Source organism: Bactrocera dorsalis, chromosome 3 (genome assembly GCF_023373825.1).
Source record: "Bactrocera dorsalis isolate Fly_Bdor chromosome 3, ASM2337382v1, whole genome shotgun sequence".
NCBI lineage: Eukaryota > Metazoa > Arthropoda > Insecta > Diptera > Tephritidae > Bactrocera > Bactrocera dorsalis.
The window spans coordinates 89,800,535-89,828,524 of record NC_064305.1 but is presented as its reverse complement, the minus strand read 5'-3'; the positions used below and the strand labels follow the sequence as shown (position 1 = coordinate 89,828,524).

General features: G+C 35.2%; 6 protein-coding genes across 12 annotated transcripts in view; 3 read left to right on the top strand and 3 right to left on the bottom strand.

Annotated features, from left to right (window-relative positions):
• Positions 1-3,931: 3,931 nt before the first annotated feature.
• On the bottom strand, positions 3,932-7,471 carry LOC105225455 (uncharacterized). Its single transcript, XM_049453084.1, has 3 exons — positions 7,314-7,471; positions 4,286-4,456; positions 3,932-4,218 (listed from the first exon to the last, which is right to left on the bottom strand). The coding sequence occupies exons 1-3, from the start codon at positions 7,341-7,343 to the stop codon at positions 4,057-4,059; spliced, it is 363 nt and encodes a 120-aa protein (XP_049309041.1). The 5' UTR covers positions 7,344-7,471; the 3' UTR covers positions 3,932-4,056.
• Positions 7,472-11,284: 3,813 nt separating this feature from the next.
• On the top strand, positions 11,285-14,296 carry LOC105225456 (uncharacterized). The gene is made up of 3 exons (XM_011203917.3): positions 11,285-11,479; positions 13,854-13,936; positions 14,007-14,296. The coding sequence occupies exons 1-3, from the start codon at positions 11,450-11,452 to the stop codon at positions 14,122-14,124; spliced, it is 231 nt and encodes a 76-aa protein (XP_011202219.2). The 5' UTR covers positions 11,285-11,449; the 3' UTR covers positions 14,125-14,296.
• Positions 14,297-14,681: 385 nt separating this feature from the next.
• On the top strand, positions 14,682-15,206 carry LOC105225457 (U6 snRNA-associated Sm-like protein LSm6). Its single transcript, XM_011203919.4, has 2 exons — positions 14,682-14,888; positions 14,958-15,206. The coding sequence occupies exons 1-2, from the start codon at positions 14,798-14,800 to the stop codon at positions 15,104-15,106; spliced, it is 240 nt and encodes a 79-aa protein (XP_011202221.1). The 5' UTR covers positions 14,682-14,797; the 3' UTR covers positions 15,107-15,206.
• A 25-nt stretch (positions 15,207-15,231) lies between these two features.
• On the bottom strand, positions 15,232-15,998 carry LOC105225458 (uncharacterized). Its single transcript, XM_011203920.4, has 2 exons — positions 15,710-15,998; positions 15,232-15,645 (listed from the first exon to the last, which is right to left on the bottom strand). The coding sequence occupies exons 1-2, from the start codon at positions 15,749-15,751 to the stop codon at positions 15,232-15,234; spliced, it is 456 nt and encodes a 151-aa protein (XP_011202222.2). The 5' UTR covers positions 15,752-15,998.
• A 144-nt stretch (positions 15,999-16,142) lies between these two features.
• Positions 16,143-21,016, bottom strand: LOC105225459 (monocarboxylate transporter 14). 4 transcript variants are annotated; one of them, XM_049453072.1, is made up of 7 exons: positions 20,893-21,016; positions 18,171-18,324; positions 17,845-18,111; positions 17,578-17,784; positions 17,177-17,521; positions 16,957-17,122; positions 16,143-16,901 (listed from the first exon to the last, which is right to left on the bottom strand). In XM_049453072.1, exons 2-7 carry the CDS (start codon positions 18,249-18,251, stop codon positions 16,531-16,533), a joined length of 1,437 nt encoding a protein of 478 aa, XP_049309029.1. In that variant the 5' UTR covers positions 18,252-18,324; positions 20,893-21,016; the 3' UTR covers positions 16,143-16,530. The 4 variants fall into 4 exon arrangements, with proteins under 4 accessions (XP_049309029.1, XP_049309027.1, XP_049309028.1 ...); XM_049453070.1 differs by lacking the exon at positions 20,893-21,016 and adding an exon at positions 18,393-18,949; XM_049453071.1 differs by lacking the exon at positions 20,893-21,016 and adding an exon at positions 18,428-18,938.
• Positions 21,017-22,102: 1,086 nt separating this feature from the next.
• LOC105225462 (ubiquitin carboxyl-terminal hydrolase 43) overlaps positions 22,103-27,990 on the top strand; it is a 31,760-nt gene continuing 25,872 nt past the window's right edge. For 3 of the 4 annotated variants that reach the window (XM_049453066.1, XM_019989956.3, XM_011203923.4), the window contains exon 1: positions 22,104-23,277. In XM_049453066.1, the coding sequence (XP_049309023.1) occupies positions 22,621-23,277 (657 nt within the window). In that variant the 5' untranslated portion in view covers positions 22,104-22,620. Of the gene's footprint in view, positions 23,278-27,990 lie in introns of all 4 variants that reach the window. The other variant, XM_019989955.3, reaches the window with a different exon arrangement.

The following is a 27,990-nucleotide window of genomic DNA, read 5'->3' as shown; positions in this document are numbered from 1 at the left end:
ACGGACGTCTCTATATGTCTCAGTTTTGTCATGATTGAAGCTGCCACTTTGTCTTCAAAGCACTCTAACCACGTCTAACAATTCGGACTAATGTCGTGCTGGAATCTGTACAGACTTCTAAAGCACCCATATTCACTTAGTAATTGTGTTAAGCGGAAATCCAGGTTTCCATGTCGTCTATCTGTCCACGAATAGGTGTTCGATAACAGCCTGTCGGTCCAGCGTCTTTTGACTAAGGTTTGTCAGGCTGCTGCTCTATTGGCTATTACTTCGGCAGCTTCGCTTGATATTGTTCGAAAAGCACCGATAACTCTTCCTCCCCACAGCTTATGCACTGTGCATATGTTTAACATATGCTTTAATGCCTAGCGTCTGGATCCATATTGGAGCCGCATATAATACAAACGATATCATAACCTTTGGAAGTCAAAATCTCTCACTTGAATGCACGCAGCCTTGATTTGCCATCATTCTTGATAAAGCGCTTAGAGTTTTATTCACTTTGCCTGCAGTGTTTTCCAGGTGGTCCTTAAATTTGAGCCTTGAGTTTGTTATTACTTCCAGATACTTAAGTTGTGGCTGTGAATGAATCTCACACTGACTTATGATGAGCGATATACTTTCCCCCACTTTTCTAGTATTAATGAGTTCTAGACTTTTATTTTTTCTCATTAAGGAGAACCATAGCCGCAGACCGTTTATGCTCTCATTCCATTTGCTCCGAGGGTCATCTAGGTGTTTAGCCACTGCTACCACAATAAAGGAGTCTGCGTATGCAATTAATTTAAGGACTTTTGGTTGGTGTCTGCTTAGCACCCCCTCATGGAAAAGGCCTAGAAACGAGTCTTACGATACTCCACTCGAAATAGAGCTCTTGGTGCCTTCAACAGTATGTAATAATGGTCGTCAAGGACTTAATTTAGTGCATCAAGGGTGGACTCTCTCTTTATGAGTCCCGGCGCTTATTTGACAGAATATGCCAAAGTACAATTACAACTACGTACATGTATCATATATGTAGCCGCATAAATGCGTGTACGTATGATTAAATTCATTGCATTATTCCTTTAACAATTTCATTTGGATGTCGGTTATATTAAATTAGTGTCATAAACCACAACAGCGATGTGACCGGCTGTGCAGCGAGCGAAAATTCCCACGTTAAACAAACACACAGTATCAACCACACACATACATGCGCAAGTGTGTGTGTGTTTTTTTATTTGTTGTCATTTGCACAACACATTTATTATTAACGATGTTATATTAACAATTTATTAAACAATTTTATGGTGTTATCGCAATTATTGCCACGCATACAGCCACGCACGCATATATTTATTTACTATGCGCTTACCCTGACATTAAAGTAATCATCTCATCACACAAAAGACAATGATAAATAATTTGCAGGTACGTACATACATATTTACATGTAAATATGTTCTGTTATCTATGTATATACATGGCGATGATTTTCAACCATTTGCCTGCGTTGGCTTTGCTTTATCAGGTATGATTCGGCGACATAATGAAATTTCCAGCGCTAACGGCGTTTACCTAACACATTACCGATATCCTGATGGCTGATCCATTGCAACAGTGCATTAATTTTTTGCTCGACTGCAAATAAATTAAGCATTTATCTGTGGTAATATGTTGCAATTAAGTAGTTTCAAATTGCTGTTGCCCAAATTATAGTTTTCAATCCATGATAGCTTCTATACAATTAGTCACTTAAAATCCATCTATATTACATACGATTATACCGTAAGTCAAAAGTGAACAGTGAACAGTGTTTGATTTTTACAGTTAATAATATATTAGGTAGTCGAAAAAGTCTTTTCGTACTTTGTCAATAGATGTCGTAGTAGATATTTATCTCCAGTGTTAACAAATTTTAGTCATAACATATAGTGTTGGAAAGGTGAGATTTTAAGCCAAAAAAAATTAAATTGGGGGATGTGGAAAATAATTTGCAGCTGTTCAAAAATTAAGAAATTCACTATATTTTGAAATTTTTGTAGAAAAAAGGGAAGAATCCCAAGCCACGAATGGAATTTTGTGAAGTTTACGGAAACGATGCTGTATCAGTACGTGTAGCATAACAATGGTTCACTCGCTTCCGTTCTGGAAACTTCGATGTGAAAGATGCACCTGCCTCTGGTCGGCCTATCGTTGAAAAAGTCGATGAAATTATGGAAAAGATTGACCGGGACCGTCACATAAACAGCCATGACATCGCTAAGGAGCTTAACATTTATCATCAAACGGTTTTGAACCATTTAAGAAAAGCTCGATGTTAGAGTACCACATGAATTGTCTGTGAAAATTTTAATGGACCGAATTAACATCTGCGATTTTTTGCTGAAACGAAATGAAATCGAACCATTTTTGAAAGGAATGGTAACTGGAGACGAAAAGTTGATCAAATACGACAATAATGTGCCAAAAAGATCCAAGCATGGTGAAGCTCAGCAAATGGTCGCAAGGCCAGGGTTGACGTCTCGAAAGGCTGCGCTGAGTGTTTGATGGGATTACATAGGAATCATCTGATATGAGCTGCTCTAGCCTGGTCAGTCGAATTATTCTACATTTGACTGTCAGCAACTAATGAGATTGAAGCAAACAATCGAAAAACAACCAGTTTGGCCAGAAATACGAAAAGGCGTTTTCGACTACTCTATAGTTTGAATGGCTTATGAAATATGTACATTGAACTATTAGAAGGTAGGGTCACGCCCATTGTTAAAAATTTTCCAACCATAGTTATCTTTCCCCACACTAAATTCTGTAAATGAATAATTATTTTATCAATTTATTAAAAAAATTTCCTTCAAAAAATTCTCAAAAAACAGTTTAAACTCAAACAAGCAACTAAAAATGCCTGAGAGACGTTATATCGTGTAGAAGAACTGGCATTTTTCCATACAAACGTCGTCACATGCAAATACTGCTCATTATGACGATCAACGCATTGCTGCCTAAAAATATGCAACAAAAGCGGCGCATAACTTGCACTGCAAATAAGCACACTACTCTTGGTCGTAAGCCGATGCACATTACTCACCGCTCACCACTCACCGTTCCACGTGCGCTTCGGCGAATGTCCTGATTATGTAAGTAGAAAATTGGCTCAAATTATGCGCCGTATTATGAAATTATGAAGTGCATTGTTTACAGCGAAATGTAATTACAGCAATTGTAGGTACCGTTACTTTGCGTTACTTTGCCGTAATGCAAAGCCGACCCCCCTCTCCCCTTCCCGCGCACTCAACAGGCAAATGCCAACAATAAAAGTCGGAATTTATTTGCACATCACTGTGGACGAGCATGCAATTGTATGGTTGTGTCTGTGCGCGCGTGTGTGTGTGTGTGTGCACTTGTGCGCTTGCGAGAGAACAATCAGTCAACCAAAAGAAGAGCAAAGCAAATAATGTAACTACGCGCTGAGTGCTTGTGCAGCGCGACTGTAGCTGGCAACGAACTGCTGCAACAACAACAACAATAAGAGCCGTTTCACCATCGACTGGGGAATGAGCTTAACAATGCGCTAATAACGTTTATTAAATGCGTACGAGATTTTAATCATCTCCGCTGCAGCACAGCCCCTTCCGCCTCTCGCCGCGCTTGCCCCGGAGCTATTTTGCTATTTATCCACCGCCAATGACAAATTATGCAAATCCTTGTGAAGCACATTATATGTAATGCCAACAACAACAACATCTACAACAAGCAGAAGCACAATTGAAAATTAATCGCTGCAAATTAAAATGATGACAATGCCCCACATACCACAGCCCCCCTCCCAGCAATTGTTGGTGTGCACTTGCATGTGTTTATACATACATATGTACATGTAAGTGTGTAAGTACATATATGCGTAAGTCTCAATAATTTCATGCATTCAGCCACATTCGAATGGCATTCAAGAGCTCAGCTACTCGCAGCTTGGATTTACTGACTTCTTCGCTTTTTATTTATCTTAATGATTAACGAACTGCTATTTAATACTAAATTTCTATATTAGAGATATAATTTCCGACTCATCCTCCATTATGCGTACTGCGCCAGCGGTTCTGGTGGAAAGTTGATATTATGTTCGCCATTAAGACGTCCGACATCACGCGCCCGCTGCTCCGCACGTCGCTCCTCTTCGTGTCCATCGATTCCCAAGCCGATTCGTTCAATAAATTTGGCCGCCCGATAGCCATGGGTCTGTGAAAAGACACATAGATACACATATTAGTACACCGATTATAGCTGGGGAGTAAATAATTCGTACCTCATAGAAGAGCGCGCGTCGTTTCTGGCTTACTTCCGGGTCAAAGTCCCATTCTGTGCGCACATGCGTTATAGGTTCACCAGCCACATTGTTCTGCAGCGTCTCCGTTAATAGGCGCACTACTGAGGCTTCACATTGAGACAAGATGGTAAGAACTATTAGGAATGTAACCTGAAAAAGTAATGATGTTATCATATTATCTATATATAGAGTCGAATACCCTTGAGTAAGCAAAAAAACCCGGTTGAAGTTTATAACATTTATATTTTTAATTGGATTTATAAGGTTAATGATTTGCATTGAGAAATATGAAAATATGTTTATCTTCAACAATTGTAGCTAAAGTCGGTGGCGTATGAGTAATTTTTTGCTCCACTAAAGAACTTAAGTCTGCTGTAGGTATTGGGTTATTACTTCCATATACATATGTTTATTACAATTACATATCTAATCATATTCACAATTCTTATAGAAAATTTTTAACTAAACGAGTAGTGTAACTATATTTGTGCGAAAATCCCAGGTGATGGAAAAAATCAATTTTTTTCAAAATTTTTTTAATAAATTGATTTTTTAAAATTCGAAATCGTTTTAAGAAGGAGCTGTTCGGCGCGCTGTGTTGGCAGTCGGAGGGTTCAAAATCGTTTTTTTCAAAACTGTGTCTCAGAAACGGCTTGACCTAATGACTTGAAATTTATAGAGTACACTGAGCATATGTAAACGCATGGACTTAACTATTATCAAACAAAAATTCCTAAACATTTATTTGAAATGTTTAGAAAAAGACCGAAAGTGCTCAGAATGTTGTAACTCTTCTTCTATAGAATATATTTAGCTTAAACTTTATATTTATATTGACGAAATATATGTTAGACGTAATTAAAAAATCTTAAAAATCCCCCAAAAAACAGGCTGACGCCCTTAAGAAACACATTTTCCCATATTGCTAACAATTTGGACTGCGGCGGCCAAGATGAATTAGACCAATTTTTGTCTCCGTGCTCTGAAGAAAACCTTACCCCTCTGAGGGTGTTCTACATCGACAACACAAGGTGCGTTCCAAAGTAAACGGGACTTTTTGAATCTAGCGCCCCTGGTGGTGCCATCTATATGGCGACTGGTGCGTTGTAATCTGCTATCTTTGTCGATTGTCCAGTGAGAATTTCATGACATTTCATTGATTGGAAGTGAAGTTATTGCGTTTCAAGTGTCAGTATATGTGTTCTATTGGTGCGAAAATGAGCTTCGAACAAAGAGCCATTAAATTTTGTTTTAAAATTGTTAAAATTTTTACCGAAACGTTTCAATTGATGAAACAAGTTTATGACGATAATTGCCTATCCATGACAATACGTGTGGCAATCAAAATCCATGATCCCCGGCAATTTCATCGAAACTGTGCGTGAATTCATCAAAAATCAGCCGAAATCATCATTGAAATTCATGGAAATGGAATTGAACATCTCCAAAACATCGTTTTACCGTATTTTGACCGAACATTTGGGCTTACGAAATGTGCGTGCACGGTTTGTTCCGCACAAATTGACTGACGACCAAAAATTGCTCAGAATCCAACATTCGAAGGACGATTATTTGACCAAAAATCACATTTTAACCATTAACCGCTCCCCGTATTCACCTGATATGGCACCGTGCGACTTCTTCCTTTTCGGAAAAATGCATTTTCCCATGAAAAGAAGGCGTTATGCAGACGTAGAGGCCATTCAAAAAGCTTGCACCGGCGTACTGACGGTCATACCGGCCAACGAGCTAAAGCACTCCTTCGACATGCTTTTGGACCGTGCAAAAAGCTGTATTGAAGCAGAAGGAGACTATTTTGAAAAAAATATATTAATTTTGCCGATAAAACCATTTTTTCTGTTTTTTTTAAGTCCTCTTTACTTTGGAACACACCTTGTATTTATCGAGTAATACTTTCAGTTGCTTGTTTTCAAAATGTATTGGCCACCCCGAGTGTTCTTCGCCTTCAGCCAAAATCATAATTTTTAAAATTTGCCACGGTCGCTCAGCTAAAGCATTTTCACCATAAAACTCCACCAAGAAACGACGACTTTTCACTAAGGTTTTCTTCATATTGAAGTAAAGAAGACAAACTCTCGGCAAAAACACGTTTTCAAACACAAAGTTCGATATATTTGAGTATAAATAAATTATTGTTGTTTACACTTCGAATGCATGATCTAAATAATCTACATTGGAACAGTGGCATAATAATCAAATTACATCTTATCTTAGCAAGCCACATGTATATAGTTAGATGGCCAATATGTTCACAATTTTTATAGAAATGCTTTAATTAAACAATTTTAAGAGATTTCAAAATTTCCCTGCAAACCACTGAGCTTTGCCTGAACCTTTTCTAATTTTTTTTTTTTTTTTTTGTATAGGAAGAAATAGATGAGAATCGATTCATGAAATGGAAATTTATGGTCCAATGGCGCCAAATTATAATACAATCGGACTGTGGAGTAATATATAAGCAAAATTTCGTTTCGATATCTTCTAAAATATATTTTTTGAAAAATTATTACTTGTAGGGAGTGATAGTAGTAATAAATTAATGAATTCAAATTCTATTGCACACGTTGCTACCACTTTTCGTAACCACAAAGAGCATCAGTCACAGCAATATTGAGTCACTTTACGACAATGAAATAAATGAACTTCTGCAGGTGAGAAATGTACATGAATACAACGCTTTGGACAATTTAACACTTCGCCAAATGATAAGCTTTTTCTAATTTGGATAAAAAATACTTTAATTTAAAATCATCGAACTCTTTGCTGGAAGAGTTTGTTAGGTGCTGCTCAATTCATGAAAAAAACAACAAGGTCTTCTTGTAGGTAAGTAAAATAACACAAAAATCCTGTTTGTCGCTTAAATCTTTTGTTTGCCATTTAATTAATTTCCGAATGCCTTTAGTTCTTGTATTGGAAGTTATTTGCTATTATTCGCGGAGCATATTTCACTATCAAAAGCAGTAAGAAAACAAACAACAAAACTTACAAGCACATATTTGCTCCAATTTATTAACATTTCAGCTCAATTATAGCTCACAAAAAAGGCGAAAAAAAAAACAATTAAATAAGTTAAAGCACTTTTCGCAATTTGATCTGTCAAAACTCCAGTCCCCGCTAACACCAATAACCAACTAATAAGCAATGCATTCAACCAACTTCGACTACAGCAAACATTTGCGCTCATATGTAAGAGTGGAGCTGTAAATATGTACGTGTTTTGTGGCTATATTTGAGCATATAAAGATTGAATAAGAAACCACGCTTGTGGCATATTTGTGCAAAAATCGAACTTTGAGCGAAAATTGAGAAGATAACGTCTATAACATATACATACATATTTACACATATATAATTGCATGTGTTAAGAGTATTTTGTATATACCCAACAGACATTGTGATTACTTAAAAATTAAAAAAAAAATTATTAACGAAAATAATTTCATATATTGATCGGCGCACAAAAACGATCTCTTTCCCAAGATTTTTTCAAAGAAAACGCCAATGTCTTCATGGGTATAAATATTGCTCATTGCATATCTTTTGTAAAACTGGACTTGAGATAAGCTGCGGCAATGCACCTGTTACACATGCGCAGACCAATTTTGAGCGCGGCAACTCATATTGTAGCCGTAAAGCCAAACTTGTTTAAATATTTACATGGCTTATTTACACATTTAGCTGATGGGCTGAAACGCTTGTGCGCTCTCCAACGACTGTTTCAAAAGAAAGTGATGCTCATTGTGGACTTACTTACTGACTTACTACAGATATAACAACTCTAATATTGACCAAGAGAAACAGATTCTCAATAGGAAGCCTTTAGTCGTTGATCAGTACCTATTAAGCTCTTACGATTTGGGTTAAACTCAAATCATATTTTAATTTTTATTTTACTCAAAATTTTTTATTGACGAAAACAAAGGCATTTTATTGCTGTTGTTGTAGCTTTAAAGTGTTTATATTTATAAGCAAGCATAAGCATCTATTTTCAAGTTCAGACGAGCAGGCGCATAAAAAGACGTTAGTAGACCTACCTACATGCGTCTACAATAACATCAAGCGCTTAGACGCTGACTTGTTACACTTTAGGCTTTGACCCGCTGATGAGCAGCGTGCGTCCTCGCATAGCATTTACTCGTGTCTAATGGAAACCCTGACAGCGCACATAAGCACTTGTTGTAAAAATATTTTTGTTGTTAAGATATATGACAAGCTGTAACGTTTTTCAAACTGAAAACGACAAGCAGCGCGCTTTTAATGAGTGGTTTACATTGCTGTATAAGCTGCAAGTCTGATTACCAAAATTACTTAAAATAAAGAATCATGAATACAGTTAAAAAATCTTTAGGACTATCATGACTTTTCCTATTTATATTTAAAAATAAATTTAAAAATACCATCTGATCAAAAATGACTCGGACTGGTCCACTGAAACTTCGAGTGCCAACCGTAGCGAAAAAAATGTTCCACTTCATGAAAAAAAAAAAATTAACACTAAGTTTGCTTGAAATTTTATCTTTCCAATGGAATCACGGCTACGGAATCGTTGAATATGTTACAGAGGTCTTTTGGGGCATTTATTTTATCACAAACACAAGTTTTCAAGTAGCACAAACCATTCAGCAGAGGTCGTAAAGTCATCTGAAACTTGCCTACCTTATGCGAATGAATCGCCATGACACACCTCTGTTAATGACGGTAACACCGGAAAAGTCAAAGAAACAGTGCTTGAAAATCGTCGTGTTGGTATAAGAGAGATAGCAGAAGGTCTCTTATGGATATACTCAATGGGTTTTGGTTAATGTTTTGGCTACGAAGCGAGTTAATGCTAGAGTCGTACCAAATGACCCGGATCTCTTGCAAAAACTTTGACGAGTACAGGTCGCAAAAGAGATGCACAACGTAGCCTTGTGCACCCTTTTCATTGAACGAATGATTACTAGTGTCAAACCGTGGTTTATGACGGCGAAGCTGTCCAACAATCTTGCGAATGGTGCTGCAAAAATATGCCGGAACCGAAAAAATTGAAGGCATTGAAGGTCATCTCAGCCAAGGTGCTTATTTTAAGAAGATAATAGAGATTTGTACTAAAATACGAGAAGATATTGTTTTTTTGTCAGTCCGCGTCAATTTCGTTCAGTGTTTCATACTCTTTCGAGTAGTATTTAGAGAGAAGAAGAGCTAAAGTTAAGTTCAATGTATAATACTTTTCATTTCCTTTTTCTAAATTCCGAAAATTATTCATTACGCACCCCAAAATGTACAATATATACACTAAACATTGTCAGCTGACCGTTACAAGCTTTTTTTGTTAATCGCGAGCAGTCCACTCCAGATGACCGTCGATTATACTTTGAAGTGAAATAATGGTTCCATGTTTCATCCATTGTCATTTTAAGACTCTAGGATTATTCCAACTGAACTCTGCAAACATTACCCAAAATCATTTTCTTAAACCATTTATTCAACAAGTTTCTTTTATGACCTAGACTATAAGCTATATGGAACAAACTCATTCGCTTTTCCAAAACATTTATGTTTTCTCATTTATTAGGGAAGTATTTCGCTGTTATAACAAAGTCTGTGTTGAATTTGTACTTCAATATTAGTATAAATGGTAAACGTCACGCTTGCTTGAGAAGAAAGCTAAATTTTTCTGCTCTTTCTCTATTTCAAACCTAAACCGGAGTCTATTTACCTCCAGACACGCAATTCGAATCCTTATATTGTCAGCAAAGAGCCAGCTAACAAAAATTTCGACAAAATAAACAAAAATTGCCTGAAGCTGGTCACTTTGTTTTGTCGATTGCATAATACATGGCAGTGGATGCATGTAATATTTTTATACGATTTTCAACACACAAAAGTCCCAAAGTCTTACACTCTCTTACATTGCTACTACCACTGGCATAAGCACTACTTTTTTTATTTTTCTTTTCTTGCTTGAATACACGCCTCTAGACTTATATTTGGAGTCTCTTGCTGGCCTCATTGCCGAGAAGGGCTTCGATGTAAAAACCTGATTTCCTGCACGTTGCCGATTAATAGCATATTTGAAATTCCCCAGTTTGCAGTTGACTCTCTCAATTTCGCGCTTTGTTGACATACATGCCGATGAAGATCATTTTACATTCATATTGACTTGATTGCAAAATTCATAATATGACCTCGGAGTAAGTGAAAAGATGTATGGGAGTAGGCGCTCCTGATTTCGGGCCATGGCCATTTGCGCAACACTCATATTTTTTGAATGCAAGAGAGTCGTACTTTCACTTTCATTTCTCTCATGGAGATGATCTTAAAATGTTAGAGAAAAAGCTGCTGAAGATTTACTTGATAGTTTTACTTGTTGCTAGTGTGTGTTGCTGTGTCTTGAGTTTTCCATATGATCTCTTGCATATTTATATTCAAGCAGTTGGACTTTGCAGTGGGATTAAAAATTACTTTTGAGGTTAAGTTACTGAAGAATAACAGATTTTTTCGGGCTCCTTCAAAGTATGTAAAACTTTTACACTACCTTAAAATCTATTATATTTTAATATTTTTTTTTTTTTTGAACATTTCTCGTGTCTTATATCAAGTCTGGGTTATTATGTTTCAGCACATTGAGAACAGGCTCTCATTAATCCATTATTAACAGACATTAGGTAGTAAAAGTGACAACCTTATGGAATACGAGATCTCATAAATTACATATATAATATAATAGCCCACTAAAGCCAAAGGTCCATTCCAACTTAAAGTTCAGCAAAGCAAAAAGTTAAGATTTCAAGTACAGCTGATCGCTTAAAACTGACACTTGTGCGTAGCTTTCAAAGAGCTATTTGGTGAGCTGCGCTCTCACCTTAACCTTCTCTTTATTTTCTTCGCATTTTCCATGCATCTCTTCTGAAACTAAATAAGCTTCGCACAATCAACCAGTTAACTTCTTGGCTCATACTACTAACCAACATAACGACAGCGACAAATTTAGTAACCAACCTGACGTGCAGGAAGACACTGCCAAAGCAGCAAAGCGAGTTGCGGCCGCGAAGAAACCAAGCGTGTGAAAAGAACGAAATTACACCGAACAAAGCGGAAGTGGCGCATTATTTTCAAAATCGTTAAAGAAAATTAGCAGAAATGGCGAAATTGGTGGCAATTTTGTTGCACGTAAGTGTGAAGTGTGGCAATTAGCCCTAAAATGGGCGCAAGCAGGTGCTTTGGTAAAGTGTTTGATGCGAAATGCACAGCCGTTATGTAGGTCAGCGATCTGTCCACTGGTTGCATAGCATAGGCATAACATAACATGCATGCGTAACATAGTTTAATGTGTTTTTAATGCGAAATCATTGAAAATCTCGCGCCTTTTACTCGGACTGCTGTGTTTTCATTTTTGACATAATTTCTACATCCGAAAGCACATATTAACCGAGCTTGTTTGTAAGCGCACACTTTGAAATGGCATAGCCATAGCGAAACGCAGCAGCACGGCAGTGCACCACCGTCTAAACGCTTACCAACCACAGCCAAACAAAAAAATAGTAAGTGAGCAAAGTATGAGTTCGTCGCGGTACGTGCTGTGGCCTCCACTGCCAATTGTCACTTTCGAAAACTGTTTTTGTTTGAGGCGTTGCTTTACGATGTGTTTGGAATTTCAATTGTTAGAGAAAAGCCAAAGTGAAGCTTTGCGCTTCTCCAATTTTCTGATACGCCTCGAAGGGGCTCCATGAAAAGCCGACATTAAGTGCCGAATCACGAATTATTTTAAAACCACTAAAAGGCCGCCGCAAGCTTAGGTGGTTGACAGTTTTTTAGGCCAGCGCAAAGTGCACATAAATGTATTTATGCATACGGTTGAGGGCATAAAAATAAGTACAACTTTCAGCTTCGTGATAGCTTATAGTAGATAGGGGTTCATTAAAAGATGGAATTTGTGATATACAAATTTTAGGAAAACATTTAAAAAAAATAGGGAAAGTCAAAGTTCTGCTCTTCACCATAACTCAAAAGTATGCCAAGAGTCTTTGGTTAGAGGCCTTAAGAGTTCTTTATACATACGCCGAGATATGACAATAACAGTGATCAAAATAAATTTTTTTAGTTTCGATTTTCATACTCGAATTCTATTTCTGGATCTTGAAAAACACAGGAACTTTTATTTTTAGCTCTTAAAGTTTGTCTTTGCTTTTTCTGGTTTCTCGGCAAAAACTGCGACAAGTAATTTTCACAGGCTTCTCTTGAAGGCAACTTTACTCCATTAAGGGAGCTCTGACAAATTGGAGTCCGATGGTGCAAAGTCTGGGCTATATGGTGGATGCATCAAAACTTCCGAGCCAAGCTCTCCCAGTTTTTGCCGAGTCATCAATGGTATGTGCGGTCTAACGTTGTCTTGATGGAAGACGAATCCTTTTCTGTTGATCAGTTCTGCCCGGTTTTTTCGGTTGCTTGATTCAATCTCCTCAGTTTTTGACAGTTAAATGTAGAATCAATCGTTCGAATAGGTTGGAACAGCTTATGCTGGATGATTCCTATCCAATCTCACCAAACACTCAACATAACTTTTCGAGATGTCAATCATGGCTTTGCAACCATTTGTTGAGCTTCAACACGCTTGAACCATGATCTTTTTAGCACATTATTGTCGTATTTGATCCGCTTTTCGTCTCCTGTTACCATTCGCTTCAGAAATGGTTCGATTTCATTTCATTTCAGCAAAGAATCGCAGATGTTAATTCGGTCCATTAAATTTTTCACAGACAATTCATGTGGTACTCAAACATCGAACTTATTTTTGCAACCAGCCTTTTGGCATAGTGGAGTGGATGATGGTTTGGTGGGGTTTGGTATACAGTGTTTGCTTTCAAATTCGACATCCCTAACCTATTGTAAAAACATATGCATACATATGTAACAATAATACATCTATATATGTTCATACATATGTAAAACTGCTGAAGTAGCGCACTCCCATTTCTATGCTCGCAACTGTATTTCTGTTATTTACGATGCAAAGTGAGCATGAATGATATGTGAAATTATACCATTTCGAAATGAGCCTTGAAAATTACAGCAAAAATTATTTCTTCGATATTTTCAAAATTAAAATAAACATGTCACTTACACATTCATACATACATATGTATGTATTAGTATACGCTGCACATCTGTGTGAATATTTTTCCCGATTTTTCTCTTATATTCAACCACTTCACTTTCTTACGGTTTACTGCACTTAAATTTTGGTTTTTAGAGTTTCGAAAACATAACGCTTATAACGGTGAATACGTATACTATACATACAGACACACAAACATATGTATATGCACATATGTATGTATAATATATGAATTACTACACCCTAGTGTCATAAAATTCGCAATTGAAGTGGTTTAGCGTCAGCAATTCAGTTATCAGATGAGGAAATCTTCAAATACATATGTATATACATATATAATTAAAATACTTTTAAATTGTTGCAGTTAATGAAGTTGTATTTCATTTTAAAAATATTTCACTTCCTTTTACTTTCTTCTCTTTTATTTAGCTGCTGTTGCTCACAGTTTGTACTTGGCAATTTGGCTCCGCCACTGTGCAACCGCGCGCTCCGAATTTCCAATACTTTGAGCGGTAAGGAATTGCAGTAGTAAACGCAAATTGTTTTGGAAATTATTTAATAAATAAATGCTTTACATTACAGTCCCAAATATCGCTATCCTTACTATGACGAGAACGGACGAGGCAAACTACTCTATGGCTATGGCGGTCCAGATTTATACCAATACAAAACTTACACACCTTTGGAAGGCATACATTAGTCAATACTGCTGTCACTCCTCGAGATACTTAGACAAACACCCGTAGATATTTAGTTCTTAACAATAATCTTAATTTATTTTAATGTCAAAAGTTTGTTCCGATTTAATTTTGTTATGAATTTTAATCACAAACAAATAAACCTATGATATAAATCCACCATTTTTTAATCCTGCTTAAAATTAATAACCACGGTTCTTGTTCCTTTCGAAGAAGAATTTCCTTAACGAAGAAAATCATTAATTTAGATTTTATACAAATGGAACCTCGCAATCAGAATGTTTCTTTAAATTCAAACTAGTCACTAGAGGAGTAGTCTTCATACACTGATACAAATAGTAACTGTGTAACAAAATCCACCACGCAAACGAGGTGTTATATATTTTTATATAGCTTAATCCTAAAAAGCCATTCATTTCATACATTTTTTTATTTTCTTATTAGAATTATAAAACGATTAGAGTACGCCATGCAATTTGTTAGAATATATTTTTAATAACTTAAATCTCAAGCAGCCTGGCAAGGCGGCAATTAAATAGCATTATATGAAAATATGGCAACACTAAACGTGGTGAATAGTATATTCTGCCAATAACAAAATTGCACAAAATTGTTTTTATTACTACATGCTTCTTGTAGGAAAAGTATTTTGCATTTTGTTTAATTTAAATAAATATGTCACGCAAAGAAGCACTCTCACAATTCATTAATCAGATACATGGGCGTCCCGTGGTGGTTAAGCTAAATAGCGGCGTTGATTACCGTGGTAAGTAAACTGAATCCTGTCCTGCACCAAATGTTGGTGGTCTCACACAACTGCCGGTCTTTATTTTAGGTGTTCTGGCTTGCCTGGATGGCTACATGAATATTGCGCTGGATCAAACGGAGGAATATGTAAATGGGCAGCTCAAAAATAAGTATGGCGATGCATTTATACGTGGTAATAATGTGCTATATATTTCCACGCAAAAACGGCGCGTATGAGAGACTAAAATGAAACTTAACATCTTTTCGCCATTTCGTAATAAAAAAGTTTTGTACTTCAAATATACTTAGTTTAAAATAAATAAGCAAATTATAGCAATAGCTTTGTATTATATAGTGTTAATTTAGCGCGTGGGGTAATATGGTGTGCCAAAATCGTTTGGAATTGCACCTTGCTGCCTCAGTTGTTGCAATGTATATCCACGACCTAACATATCTACTAAATTCACACCATGTTTGCCATAGCGACGTTCGAAATATGGACGCCATGCACGCCCAAAATGTGGATTAAACGGTATCTCACTTTTCTGTGTGAATGGCGATGTGCCTAGAAATAAATGCTCTACATAATCCAGGACGGCCTTCTTCTTCTGGAAGTGTTCTAGAAAGAGATTTGCCTGTCCAGCTGTTTTTGGATTCTGCGACGGTAAATTCCGAAAGTATTCATAGTTTCTCAAGTCCACATTTTGTAAATCGACTATATCCAGAATGTCATGCAGCAGAGCTTGTGAGCTTTGTTGTTGCAAAAGTAGCAAGCACTAAATAAATGAAATATTCTCTAATAAATCTCGTTTTATGGTCAATTAAAAATTATAATTTTACCGCCACAAATGATATCACACTAATTGCTTGGAATTTTTGCATTTTCTGCTATATTATACTGCTACTTGCAGCGTACCGATTTAAACTGAATATAATAAAAATCAATTGATTACGTGAAACCTCTGTATTTAATGGTGCCATTTATCTTATTGCAAAATGTACAAAATATTGTTGCAAAATGCATTGCGACAACAATTACACTATGCGTGGTCCCACTTGTCCATTTTATTTGCAGCACACATTGACCGGCAGCGTGGAGTGAAGACATTCACTAATTAATATTCTATGCACAATGCCTATGACGTTTTATTGTGTTTTCTGCGTATACGAAATTATGTGTCTTATTATTTGTTAACACTTGGATAAATATTTTGCTTGTACACTCCGCTTCCCTAGATGGCCAAAGGTGAGTAAATGTAAACAAGCGGGAACATAATTGTAAATTCAATATTTATGTATTTCTTTTTTTTAATTTCGAAGTCTCATTAATATTTTTTAATAAAAAAAATACTATAGTTTAAGTATATAAAATAATCTTGCATACTTATATGTACAATAATTATAAATATCTTGCAATTCATATTGTATGAATTACGGGCTTTGGCATCATTTTATAATGTTAAATATCACATATGTATAAAGTTCAGTTAATGCAGACTTCATTAATCTCCTATAAATGTTAATTTAACTTAACTAATTTACTTATATAAATATGTACATACATACATTTATAGTAATGAAGTATTAAATTCAAAATGGTTTTCATAACACCATAAAAGTAATACTGTGTCCATCGCCGGTGTTTTGACAACTTTAGATGTTCAGCATACGCTCATTTTGTTGTATTCTTCTCTTTCTGTTGCTGCCACCCTTATTGCTCTCTGACTCTTCCGGTACTGGCAGAAAAGCTCTGGAGCCCAAACCAATACAACCAGCAACAATAAAATATTTTGCGCATGCAGACACAGTATGTAAGAGTGTGTGTAATCACGTATCCAACCAAGCAGTTGGCCAACTGTAATAACCAGCACACCTTTGGCGATCATATTCAAACCCAAGCCACCTGGCAGTTTTTCTGGTCGACAATGACTGGAAATTGTTAGATTATTGTTCAACACTGTGGCCGATTTGGTCATGCCAGTAAAAATTGACATCACGATGATGGTGATCATGTCCATGGATTCGGCAAGGGCTAAATGTGAAATCAAAAGTTAAGTTACTCGCTATTAAAAAAAAGTAAACCATACCTGCACGTGATATAAGCAAGCCAACCGTTCCCAATAGGAATACAAGACGATAGGGTATTTTCAACTTGTCAGTAATGCAGGGCAATAAAAGTCGACACATAATATCGGCGCCAGCCACCGTAGACATGCATGTTGCTGTATTGAAGGACGAAAGTCCAACTGAGTACTAAAAAAAATAGATGATTAAAGCACACATATTAAGATAGACTTTGTAACAAACCTGCAAGAAATGCGGAAACAACATGGTGAACTGTATGGTGGATGTGTACACTAAGCCCATGCCAACAATGATACTCCAGAAGGTCGTATCTCTGAGTAATTCTAAATCCATAGCTTGCACCAATCGCTGGATCACATTATTACAGCAATGCTCTCGAGATGCACTCACATTTGCATTCGCCTGGTCTTTGTTCATCAATTTATTGTTTTCCACTTCATTTACTTTGAATTGTGGTGGCGCTGTTTTGTTTTTCTCATCATCTGTTGATAACAATAGACGCACATGTTGGCGATTATTGTGCCTCATTGGAGGAGCTAGTGGTTTTAGCAACGCAGCGCCAATTAGCTGTAATATATATTTTATTAGAAATCAAAAAACCACTAAATGTCAAGCAAACTTACGCCAATTAGAGAAAATAGTGACATGGCAAAGACAGTGGCCCGAAAACCATAGTTATCTAGAAGTAGGCGTACAACATGCGGTACAGTCACCTGACCTACCCCAGAACCAGCTAAAGACAGTCCCACAGCACGACCACGTTTTGTGCTAAAATACGAATTAATAGCCATAAATGTGGATGGTGTTATTAAACCGAGTCCAAGACCAACCTACAATGAATTCGGAATAATCAAATATTTATTTTTAGTAAATATAAAGTTTTGACTCACAAATAAACTGTAGCCAACAATAAAGTGCCAGCTTTCCGTTGCGAATGCACAAAGCAGCAAACCAAACGAAACAAATAAAATCCCAGCCGCTGCGACATTACGCTGCTTAAAGGTTTTTATTGCCGGTCCAATAAACAAACCGGAAAAATTCAATGTCAAACTGCTTAAATTTAAAATTAATGCTGCCGTGAAAGTTTGCTCCTGCATACTTTTTAATTTGGCACCGAATAGCAAGCCGAAAACAGAGTGTATATATTGATTTGTCATCTAAAAGCGAAATAATGCACTTTTATCATAAATTTAAATTGCACAAATTGTTTACTTACATTTATTAATGCCACAGCGCCTACAATAACCCATCCCCGGCCGCCGTCTGGCACAGTAGTACTCGTCTGTGCAGCATCCATGATAATGCGCTTGTAAACTTATTGTTTTTATGGTCTTTTAACAATTGTTTTTTTTTATTAATGAAAACCGCGACTGAAATGAAGTAAACATTGGTGTGTTAAATGTGCATCATTTATTGTGTAAAATAAACGCTTAATTACTATTTAGTCTGCTTTCGTTGATTTCGTGATTTCACCTGATAAACTTATCTGATGCATAGATAAGATATGAATATGAGTATCTTTTGGCTACGCAAACCGAATGCTGTAAATCGTGTATATACTAGATTTAAGATGTCATTTGCATAATTGAATTAATTTTCCACTTAACAGCACGATGTGCGAGTAAACAATTTTGACTCAAATATTTTCCAAATTATATTTATTTATGCATATGTATTAATTTGACCGTTCTCAACGTAAATGTAATGTATACTATTTGGACACAAGGCTATTTTAAGAATTTAAAGCCTACTCGCAGTAACATTTTACTTTTGAATTTATATTTTTACATACGTAGTATGTGTATGTACAATATATAGCAGTATGAAAAATAACTAGAAATTTGTGCATTGTCATTTAATATTGCATTCAGTTGTATTTAGCCACTGCTCTTTTATTCATGCATTGCCCCCTTCAGTAATTAATATAAACAAAAGTATTTATTTGTTTACACTCACTGTGACCGAAGCACTTAAAATTTCTTTTTTCGTTCTATAAACATAATAAACAATAAGAATGGGTTGCCAGGCTTTCCAATAATGATCTGGTGTGTATATCAGAAAACATAAATTATATACAGAGAACGTTTAATATTAAACGTTCTCTGTTATATATATTAGACGTTCTCTGCTTTTAGCACTTTGAAAAACCATACATATATTTATGTTGATTAAACGCAAGGACAATTTAATATATTCATTGTAAATTAATTTGCTTTTTCAATTGAAATTAGAATTATTATTAAACTCTATTACAGAATTCATATACTAGTTTGCGCACCATCTAACGGTGGAGAGCGAGTTTTAATGGCAACGGTAGGCGGTATTTCAAAAAATTGGTTGAGTTCATTTTAAAACAATTTCGTTATACAATTTTTGTTTAAATATTTTATAATAGATCATTTTCCGCAGCCAAGGTCTTACTGCTAATTTCATGCACGCTGTCAAGCAAAATGTGTGTGAGCAATATTTATGTGAAAGTTCATGTACTGGTGACTAACCACTTCAATCCGGTTAATTACTATTACACTTTGAAATATATAAATAAACCAATAACAACATCTGCCAACGAAAATAAGCTAGGTAACGTGCAAATGTACACCGCGGGCACAATCTGCTCTTCGTACCTACATAGTATGTACATATGTACGAATCTCGGTCCATCTCGGCTGATGACCGTTATCAGAATCAATTATTGCAGCAAAATAGCCTTTGTATATTGAGCATGGTTCAAAAATAAATAAAAAAATTGTAAAAACATCATTATTTTGACGAATGAAGCGGCACAAGTGGACGGACAGACTACACAAGTCGACCGGGTCCCAACGAGTGCGTACTTTTCTGGCTAATCCAGTTTAATCTGGTTTTGAAGTGGATTTTAATATTACGACGAGCACTCTTATCAGCAAAGTTTAATTTTTGTTTTCTGTAATGAAATAAAACCAGTTTAAAATGGCTAGTCATAGTCTGTTGTCTTCGAATCAAACGCTAATAAGTTTATTTACTTTTTTTTCCTAAGAAACTTAAACACATTGCAACATACCTACATACTTTTACTAGAAATATCGGGTATTTTTTTGGCATCCGGAGATAATCAGTGCGTGACACCCAATTAAATTAATTTCGTACTTTGCGAAAATCAGTTCAAAGCGACAAAAAATATTTGTTTACTTCAATTTTTGGGGTCAGATCTTAGATCAAGCCATTTAATGTAGATCACATTGGTTCAGTTAGAGGTAGGTAGTATGAATTGGAATTAGGACAGCGGTCTTTTATGAACTATTTATACACATACATATGTACATACATATGTATGTAGGTGTATAGACACATTAGATGAAATGAACATGTATGTACATACATATATATTGCATAGTCAAAAAAGTCTTTTCGTATATTGTCAGTAGATGTCGTCGCAGTCGTTTGTTGCAGCAATTTGTCTCAAATTTTGTAATTCTAACCAAATTTCGTTTGTGGAATCATTGCGAATGTTGGAAAAGGCTTACGGTGATTCAGTTTTATCAAAAACTCAAGCTACGAGTGGTACAATGCCTTCAAAGACGGTCGAGAGATCGTTGAAGACATACTTACCTTAACTTTTAACTGATGAAAATTATTGAAAATGATCAGGCAAGAGTTAGAGAAATGACAAGAGAGCTCGACATCTCTCGCCAGTCCATTCGAATGATTTTGGTGGATAATGATAAATAATATTTAATTGCCTTTTGTTTACCATTTCCGTGTATTTTTTGGTAACAAGTTATCTTCCATTTGAATTTCATTGTGATTAAGATAATATCAAAGAGATAAAAAAGCTTCATTGCATAATTGCAGTTTGTTTGCCGTAACACATAATAAACTATCTTAAGACGTCAATAGGAGCCACCAACATAAAAACAAGAACATATTTCTAATAAATTATGTTTAAAATATTAACTCACTTTGTGCTTGCAAATATCACTTTTTCAAATTAACGAATTCTACTTTCGACTGAAATACGAGTATTTAATCACTTTCTATTAACACTGCTTTTCGCTTCGCAGTTGCGGACTGAATGAAGTATATTTAAGATTGTGAGAAGATCTTATAAGGCTAGCGCTTAGCGCACGTTATCTTTGTTTTGCCGAATATAAGCATAACTAAAAAATATTATATTTTGACAAATCTTTTTTTTACGTGGGAAAATACTTAAGATGTTATGAACCAATAGTTAGGGCTAGTTGGCCAAGATTTTCAGTTCGATTTGGTGCTTGTCATTTATTTATTTTTTTTTTTTGAGAAACTCATAAAATATGTTGTTCCTAAAGAACTTTAACAGAATTAAATTTATTTGATATTAATAATATGCTTTGAAATTTAACTAATAATTTCTATACGATAATAATATTCTTTACTTTTTAAAATTATAAAAGCGACATAGATCTTTGCGAAGCGGAATGCAATATTGAATTAAAAATTTCTGAAAACGGTCACATACAAGAAACAATAACGGTTTTAAAAGTAGTAAGTTGAAACTACACAGCAAGACACAAGCACCTAAACTCCAAAACATTGAAAGCATAGGCGCGAAACTAACACTTACACCTCGTCAACCTTCTAAGCCCTTTTCGTAAGAAACAGACGAACACAAATACAAAAGAGTTCATGTTTGAATTATAATTCAGCATAAGAATTTTATAGAAACATTAAAAAAATCTCTAGCAGCGATCTCGGGCTTTAATTGAATTCCTGGATATAGAACATGAGTTTCATAAACAGAAAAAATTGTACAATAATCAAAAAACAGCACTGTTAAGAACACGTCAGAATTTGCCTATATTGAATCTACTACGCTATGTAATCTAATAAGAATTACACAAGGTTACCTTACCTTTAAATATGTTTCTTTTTTTCATTATTACGATTTATCGATATATTTTTCAATTTTGTTCCGGTTTTTTTTTTAATTTTTTTATTTTTCATTTTAAATTTTAACTGAGAACAGCAAAAATAAAAAATATATATAAAAAGGAAATATTAAAGCGAATATTATTAATTTATACACATTCATTGAACTTGAACAAAAATGCAACTCTTAATCGTATAGATTGATCTGGCAACTTACGCCGCCGCAAAATCTTTGGCGGCGCTGTAATCTTTTTGTTACACTTATTTCGCTTTCATTGTGGATTTCGGTGCGCGACTGACGAGAACACTAAAAAATGGGCGAAAATCCAATCGCTGAATATTGAATTGAGGGCAGAAAAGTTTTGCAGATTATCGTGAAAATATTTGTTTTAGAAAACTTCTAAAGCCAAATGCAATAAATGTTTTTATAAGTGTTTAATCTATCGTTAATTGCATATAAAAGGAAGTTTGGGTGTTGCACAGCAAGGCGAAATATAAAAGAAAAAAATAGAAACTAGAAGAGGGGAGAAATCGCGAAGCGGAAAGTTTCCAACTTGTCGGTGGAAGTGGAAAAAAGCAAAGTAGTGACGAAGAGAACGTGAAAACAAAAAAATACGAAACAAAGCAAAAAATTATAATATTCATAGAAAATATCGTCAATTAAATACAAAAAAAACCAATAAATACGCGAATTGGAATGCTGTCCGCATTTGCAGTGTAATTTTAACAAAAGCAAGCCATTTATGTGAAACTCATAAAGTTTTCATAATTTGACACCGAAGATGGTTACAAAAGAAGAAACGCCTGGGAAAGTGGGCGCTACGCCTGCATCAACGAACGTGTCCGCTGATAATAGAAACTCCAACATAACAAACGACGCGCAACAACAACAGCAATACCAACATGTACAACTTCCAAAAGCTTCGGCAGCGCCGCAAGTGATCATTGTGCCTGCATCTCAACCAACTACCGCAGCCAATAATGCCGCCAAGAAAATAAGACGAGCTTTCTCTATGCCAAGGAATCCCTTCCGGTGGTCGCGCAAATTCAAAACTTCCAATTCGGCAGCAGACAATGCGAGTAGTGCTGGTGGAAGCAATTCTGCGATATCGTCGTGCGTTGGTGGGGGACGTGGGCGCGCCGGTAGTATCGTTTCACTAAGCAGCTACGAAGCCATTTGTAAGGACACTAATGGTGGAAATGGAAATGGTGGTGTAGTAAGTGGCACACGCGAATCTAATGCGAGCGGCAGTATAAAAAGAGATGCTGTTGGCAAAGTTAGTGATCAAAAAATAGTAAATGGTAAACCAGTTTCCGGTGGAAATGAGAGCAACAACAACAACGCGGCCACAAATACAAATCGTATCCTAAGGCGTTCATCTTTCAGAAAATTTCTAAATCGTATTGCACAGCATGTCAGCACGTCAATTAATGTTGGGGTAAGTGCAATTTTTTCCATATGTATATATTTTGTTGATGATTCCGGTGTATAGTACGTATTGATTAAGAAAATATTACTAAATCTTCCTTTCGAATGGTCAATGATTCTATTGATATTTGGTCAAAATTATAGAATTAGTGTTTATTTGAATTCGGCAGCCTAAAATGAATGCCCATTTGCCTCCATAATAAAGAAATAAGCACTTTTACAATGTCTGATGCAATAGTGAATTGGATGCCCTGTAGAGAGTGCGTGTTTGTTTATTCTTTCGCTACTGCTAGTCATTTTGTTGGTGTTTTTAAAGAATCACTGTTTGTTTTTACTGGAATTTTCCTTCCGGAATGTGTGTCAAGCAGTGACATGACGCAAAAAGGCTTTGGCGCCTCTATTGTTGCAGCTAAATGTTTACATTCAAAAAACGAATGCACTTACAATTGCAAGAGGCTGATTGCATTCTGTTGCTACAACAGCAACAACTATGCAAACACAAAATTCATTAATTTGAAAGTAAAAAAAAATAATGCTTTTGTACAATTATAAAAAGAAAGATATTTCGAAACACTGGACTGAGAAGTGTAAAATTAGATAAAAAGGCATTGTGGCATTTCTGGTATTATTTAAATTTTTTTGATAATGCTTTAATTAAGTTTGTACGTATAAGAAAGAAATTTGAAGTGTTTGAAGTGTTTAATGAAGGAGAAATAATAATGTTGAATTGCATTTTTCTTATGTACCATATATTCTTTAAATAATAAAACAACTCCACAATTAGGAACCAATTAGCCTGCCGACTGTGTGACTTTTCCATACGAATAAGTTAATTTAGGTTTTGGAATCCCACGAGAATGCAAATGTCAGATTTCGTTTAGAAAGCAGCCGAATTCGAATTAGTTACTTTACAAAACAGTTTTCTTGAATTTTAGACCTGCAGACTTGGTCAAATAAAGTAACCCATTAGAAAATTAATCCATAATTGGTATAAGTCGTATATTATATGTTCAACAAGTCTTGTAGTTTCGTTCCAGTTGGATTTATTTCAATTATATTTAGGGGTATATGTAACCTCATAAAGTTATAAGTTATAACGATTCGAAAACATAGCATTGAAAATTGTAATTGTGTTAATTCATTTTTGTATGTAATCCAACAACAAATTTTTAAACAAGTGTAAAACTTTAAGATTTTATAACTTTACGATGCTTTATGACAGGCTGTGAGTACCCCAATTAAGTATATCTATGTATATGAATAAAACCATTGTACGAACAACGAGAAAGATATATTTTTAATGCATACTAGGCATGCTACTGATAAGAAGCTAATAATAGTAAATTTTCGAAGTTCAAATCGTCGTAATATATAGAACTGGATAAAAAATCTGAAGGAACCTACAATGTCCACGTCACTTAACACCTTTGTTTTGCTAAAATGCAATAATAAACTCTTTGTCAGCCTTTTGTTGAGTGTCTGGTTATTTGTCTTGTTTACATTTGTTGTTGTTACTATTGGCACGGTGATTCACGCCGAAAACATTCATGCCATAGTATGAGAATACTATTTATTTTCACCCCTTCTTGTGTGCATTTGCCACAGAAGACATGAGGCATGAAAAGTAAAGTAGATTTCAAAATAGTTTCAAATTGGAATGATTTTCAAAATTAACTTTAATTCGCAGCATATTTTTTTTAAATAATTTATTTCTTCAGAAATTATTATTATTTTCAAAATTACTTGTGTAATCTTTTTATACATAATTTTATTATAAAACTAGTAATATTTTTACTGTAGTTAAAAAATGTTAGAAAATTCAAATAAATGAAGAGTTTCCTGCAAAATTAAATTATATTTTTGCACAATTTACGTTACCAAATAAATATGTTACTGAGAAATTATTTTTAATAAATTATTAATTTTTTAATATATTTAATAATAAGCATGGAATAAACATTTTGGACTAAAACTAATTTTTTTAAATCTAAAAAACGATATTTAGTGCGTTTTCTAATCTTTGGTCATGGCTTTGTAATTTGTTCTTCTGTTAAATTATTGTAAAATAAAAGGGTACTTCACTAGGTTCGCCTCTTGGCGTTTTCAAATATACTTTTAAACCTTTTCCACTTCTCAGTATTCGCAAGTGTATATGTATATGGCCTATCGCTTTTCTTTTGCTGGCTTAGTTGTCACCATGTTTTTTTTCGCTGTCGTCGGCTTTGCCATACACTTTTGCATTGTTTTAAAAATTTCTCATATCAACTATTAAAAAAAAAAAAACAAAAAATCATGTGTATATGTATGTACATATGTATCTAGGACGCAACAAGTACAACAAGTGATTCCGAAGTTCATTGCTTTTACATATATGTATGTATGTATGTACATATGTATGTATTTACAAGTAATCGCATGTAATGCATTTGTCAGGCGGCTACATTTTGCTGAATAGTTGTTGTGATTTTTCATTGTTACATTCTCGAACAGGAGTTATTTTTTGTTGTATTTTATTGTTGATAATTTTAATTTTTCTTATTGTTGACTTTTTTTATTCTTTGCTGCTACTGGCAGTCTAATTCGTCCTAATAATCGTTTTTATTTGCTAAATTTCGGTGTTGAGCATAGCATGGCATGGCGTCGCGCTCATCATCATAATTTCAATGTTGTTCTCTACTTAAACAAGTGCATGTGTACGTATGTATGTATGTATGGTATGTACAATGTGTGCATAAATATATGGCGGTGGTGTTGTTGTTTGCATTGATTTGCTGTTTCTCGGCATGCAGTAGTTTATTTTGTTGACATTTATCAGTCTCTTTCTTGCCAGTTGACATTGTATGTATGTATGTATGTTTTGTGTGCCGGCGTGTATTTATTTATAACTAATGCCAATATGACAACAATAACAATAATGGCAAAAAGTTTTATTTCCCCCAAAGTCGTCACATATGTATGTATGTATGTGTGTACACCTTATCTGATGATTGCGGGTGTGCCGCCGAAAGCGGGGCAAATGAAATTAAAAAAACTCTCATGCACTTCCCATCGTGCGTCCTTGTTTGGGGCAGCACGTGCACACCCCCCCACTCCCTGCTAACCTTACACACTACAGCCTGAAGTCTGGCGTCTACGCTTCGTTTTTGACTTTTAGCGATTTTTCGCGAGCGTCCATATTTCATGTTCATTTGACGTTTTCGATTCGCTCGCCTCCAGTTGAATTCATTGAAATGTTCAATTTATAAACTGATAATCATACTTGAGTGTGTAGCATTTCACTTTCTGTATTATTGATGGGCCTATTCATGGCAATTAATGTGAAATTTTACTCTTTGCCATTTCGATATTTGAATTAACCAGAAAAGGAGAGGAGGCGAAAAGAACGAACCAATCAAATTTTGGAACGTAAGCAATTGGTAATTGTCGAAAATATTTTGTTTTTGTAAGCAATGCACTTGTTGAATATTTCGCTCAATTTACATATTTATTTTTTGCTGGTTTTGTATGTGTTTATAATTATACCCTTGCCACATGTTGCTATAGAGTATAATAGTTTGTTCACCTAACGGTTATTTGTATCACCTAAAAGTAATTTAGTTAGATATGGGGTTATATACATACATATAAATGATCAGGATGTTGAGACGAGTTGAAATACGAGGGACTGTCTATTTGTCTGTCCGTCCGTGCAAGCTTTAATTTGAGTAAAAATTACAATATCTGGATGGTACATATATTATAATTGGGCAGTGGGCATGGCACCGCACACTTTTAGGTGAAATCACATATCTCAGGATTTGCTGGACCGATTTCAACCAAATTCAGTATATGACTTTCTACTGACATTTTGACTGCAACCACCCTTCCTTATAACCTAATTTTAAATTCCATTTGATTTTTTCTTTTCCAGTGTACAAGTTAAGGATGAATCAATATAACGGGAGAAAATTTTCCACAAATAATGCCTTTTGGGTATGCCACCTTATGACCAAAAATTTTTCAAATCAAACAAAAATTGTTCAAGATACCTAGGACATCCCCAGTATGTATGGTTGATATGGTATGGTGAGATATATAATTGAAATTCAAGTATAATCCTTTCCTGACAATCGTATGCCTATGTATTAAATATAGGTTGAGTCGGGTCAATACTTCCCCTAGTTCCTATATACCCAGTACACCGATTTTCGAACTTCCACGTGACTTCATACCGTAAATATCGACCATTTCAATGAAAATGAAAGAGCGTTTATACTGGTATCTTTGTGTCTAAAAGGGCACCAAGCCCCTTAAACAAACATACATACATATGTCATCCTCTGGTTGACGTTTAACATCTTAAGGTAAAATCTTCGATTGCACCCGAACTTAGCCCTTCCTTACTTGTTTTTATTTTATAATTCCGAATATTTTATTTAGCATGTCTTTGCCATTTATTTCGTGTTTGTTTACCTTCGTATTTCACATTTTGTATTAAATTGTTGTATGATTTTTATGTATTTTCTGCACACAGCTTTCTGCTGCGCGCACGAATTTGTGAGATCATCTTATTGTGACGTTAATTACTTTTTTGCTTTATGTCTCTCTGCCTACGCTGGCGTTGAGCAGTCTGATTCAATAAATATACTCCACATTATAAATATACATATACATATGTAGGTATGTAAGTATACATGTTTGCATGTATTTTAATCATTATCACCACCTCTGTCGATCGACTCTC

Excerpts from the sequence above, each read along its gene's own strand:
- LOC105225458 (XM_011203920.4), bottom strand. The coding sequence starts at position 15,751 with ATGCAAAAATTCCAAGCAATTAGTGTGATATCATTTGTGGCG. Across the intron at positions 15,646-15,709 it reads GTGTGATATCATTTGTGGCG|TGCTTGCTACTTTTGCAACA; the intron begins GTAAAATTATAA and ends TCATTTATTTAG.
- LOC105225459 (XM_049453072.1), bottom strand. The coding sequence starts at position 18,251 with ATGGATGCTGCACAGACGAGTACTACTGTGCCAGACGGCGGCCGGGGA. Across the intron at positions 18,112-18,170 it reads GCGCTGTGGCATTAATAAAT|ATGACAAATCAATATATACA; the intron begins GTAAGTAAACAA and ends TTTCGCTTTTAG. Across the intron at positions 17,785-17,844 it reads TTGTTGGCTACAGTTTATTT|GTTGGTCTTGGACTCGGTTT; the intron begins GTGAGTCAAAAC and ends AATTCATTGTAG.
- LOC105225456 (XM_011203917.3), top strand. The coding sequence starts at position 11,450 with ATGGCGAAATTGGTGGCAATTTTGTTGCAC. Across the intron at positions 11,480-13,853 it reads TGGTGGCAATTTTGTTGCAC|CTGCTGTTGCTCACAGTTTG; the intron begins GTAAGTGTGAAG and ends TCTTTTATTTAG. Across the intron at positions 13,937-14,006 it reads AATTTCCAATACTTTGAGCG|TCCCAAATATCGCTATCCTT; the intron begins GTAAGGAATTGC and ends TTTACATTACAG.
- LOC105225455 (XM_049453084.1), bottom strand. The coding sequence starts at position 7,343 with ATGTTAATAAATTGGAGCAAATATGTGCTT. Across the intron at positions 4,457-7,313 it reads ATTGGAGCAAATATGTGCTT|GTTACATTCCTAATAGTTCT; the intron begins GTAAGTTTTGTT and ends TTACTTTTTCAG. Across the intron at positions 4,219-4,285 it reads GACGCGCGCTCTTCTATGAG|ACCCATGGCTATCGGGCGGC; the intron begins GTACGAATTATT and ends GTCTTTTCACAG.
- LOC105225457 (XM_011203919.4), top strand. The coding sequence starts at position 14,798 with ATGTCACGCAAAGAAGCACTCTCACAATTCATTAATCAGATACATGGG. Across the intron at positions 14,889-14,957 it reads TAGCGGCGTTGATTACCGTG|GTGTTCTGGCTTGCCTGGAT; the intron begins GTAAGTAAACTG and ends TCTTTATTTTAG.